Here is a 2,148-nt window from a genome sequence, read left to right on the forward strand (position 1 = left end):
CTTTTTGTTAGTGCCACCATCTCCAGACAGAATATCACAGCAGGTCTCGCTAACACCTAATGACGTCCTTATGTTAAAATGCATCAGCTGATTTCTTGTGATGTAATCACATGGTTCTATGGCTGTTCTTCTATTTCACAGCTTCACCAAATCAGCCTGAATTAACAGTAAAGGAAACGTAGAGCTTTCTCACGCTGTCACGGTGCATCCGGACACATGTGCAGAGGTGCCAGTGTACTGAACATCGCATCGAGCGATGTTGTTGTTGAAGTTGGACTCTGGAACTTGCTGTCTGGGGTTTACTGTCACCTGACAGGAAAGGAGTGTATTACAACACTCATCAGTGCAGAAGGTGAAAATTATATGACCAAATCAACAACATTTGGCAAAACTTTACTATTTTCAATCTTTAACAACTCAATAATATATTGTTTTGTATTTTAAAAAGGCACAGAACGGTCAAAACCATGACATGTGAATCAGACCTTCAGGATGTACTTTCCAGGAGAGACGTCAGTGATGTCAATCCACTGACAGTCGATGTCAGCATTGTAGGTGTCATAGCAACCTGGACTCAAACCCTATTAGAAAAACAAAGGGAAAAAAACTGCACATTAACACAGTCCTGTGAACTTAATATAAACATTCACAACACAATTTTAAGACATTTTTGTTGAGGCTTATGCGTAACGTCAATAAGGGATAGCTGTATTCATTCATCTGGCTGCATTTGTGGGTGTTTGGACTGCTAATCTATTCTTTGCATCACTTCTGCTTTTAAACGCTGTCAAACTTAATTCTTTCATCATCACCAGTTATTATCCTGCCTCCCCATGTGAGCCGATCAGCCCTGGATGTGCTATAAATCTCAGTCTTCTTCCGTCATTCTGCCTTTCAAACTCCACTTGCTTCAGCCACCACCAGGGGGTCCTGCCCTACGTCCCACTGTTGCTGGAGTCTGTTTTGCAATGTAGCTTAATTGCAGTCAAGCTGTCAAATAGTTTATTAGTCAGACCGAATGAAAATTAATGTGCTAAATTATGAATTGCTGAATATATATAATTAATGGTTGTAAGAGACATGTCTCTTATAGAATAAAAACCTGTGCTGTCTACAGTCTGTGAGCTCAGAAATCATCTAGTTTCAGGCCCTAAACTAGGCTACATATTGTTAAGCAAGAGTACTTTTTCCTTGTTCCTTTTAATATTAAGATTTTTAAAATATTGATTTCTTCTTTTTTTTGTAAAAAAAAAATGGCATCAATGAGTTTTCAGCTTTCAGGAACCAGGAAAAAAGTTGCTTTAGCTGAAACTAAGAACTGCTTCATAAGATCAAAAGTACTCATTATACAGTACTCTGTCATATTTATAAAAGATATGACGTCTACAAGTCAGGTTACTGTGTTTTTCTCTTTAATAGTAGTATAGAAGTAATCCAATATATAAATGAATTTACTTCCATATTGTCCCCAATGTGTTTTTGTACCTGAGTGTGTGAGGTGCAGGCGAAGCGGCGATAGTATCCTGGATCACAGGAGGTGTCCTCCAGACAGAAGCTGGCCTTGTGACCCTCAGCCACTTGACTATAAGTTCGGGAATCCAGCAGCTCGTACAGGCTGAACTCGTCCATGCTGTGGAAGTGACTGAATAACACCACAATAAAGTCACAGTGTGGCAGTAAACTACCAAATAACTGGGAAAGTAAGTCCAGGAACAATACTGGGATAATAAATGTATACCAACGTGACTCTCTAAACCACGTTAAACCCTTTCATCTGGCAACCTACTTATGACAGCTGTGCCACTCCCAGGCATATCGAGGTTTGCTGGGCAGGAAGTCGGCCGTTCCCTGGTTCTTCACCCTCTGAGGAAACCTCAGTAAAACTCTGGTGTCATAATCCTGAGAATAACGAGAAGACCTAGAGGAGGAGAGATGATGGCGAGAGACGAGCTCAAAGTCAAGTCTTCAGTTTGAATGAATAAAAGAGGGAATTCTGCACAAACACTGAGTCTTGTGTCCATCACTGAAATGGAAATGATTTGGAATTTCAGTAGATGAGGTATGTTCCATGTAAAGTATGTTATTAAATGTATCTTATAAATCATATAATATTCTTTTGGGACACAGGTAGATGGTTACCCAAATACA

The 2,148-nt window shown here is 39.7% G+C and overlaps 1 protein-coding gene across 1 annotated transcript in view; it reads right to left on the reverse strand.

Annotated features, from left to right (window-relative positions):
• lox (lysyl oxidase) overlaps nt 1–2,148 on the reverse strand; it is a 5,987-nt gene that overhangs the window by 1,746 nt on the left and 2,093 nt on the right. The window contains exons 3-6 of the mRNA XM_005730615.1: nt 1,787–1,918; nt 1,486–1,642; nt 486–581; nt 194–309 (exon numbers count right to left, since the gene is read on the reverse strand). Of these exons, the coding sequence (XP_005730672.1) occupies nt 194–309; nt 486–581; nt 1,486–1,642; nt 1,787–1,918 (501 nt within the window). The remainder of the gene's footprint in view (nt 1–193; nt 310–485; nt 582–1,485; nt 1,643–1,786; nt 1,919–2,148) is intronic.

Source organism: Pundamilia nyererei, unplaced genomic scaffold (genome assembly GCF_000239375.1).
Source record: "Pundamilia nyererei isolate P.nyererei 1_Seehausen unplaced genomic scaffold, PunNye1.0 scaffold00038, whole genome shotgun sequence".
Taxonomy (NCBI): Eukaryota; Metazoa; Chordata; class Actinopteri; order Cichliformes; family Cichlidae; genus Pundamilia; species Pundamilia nyererei.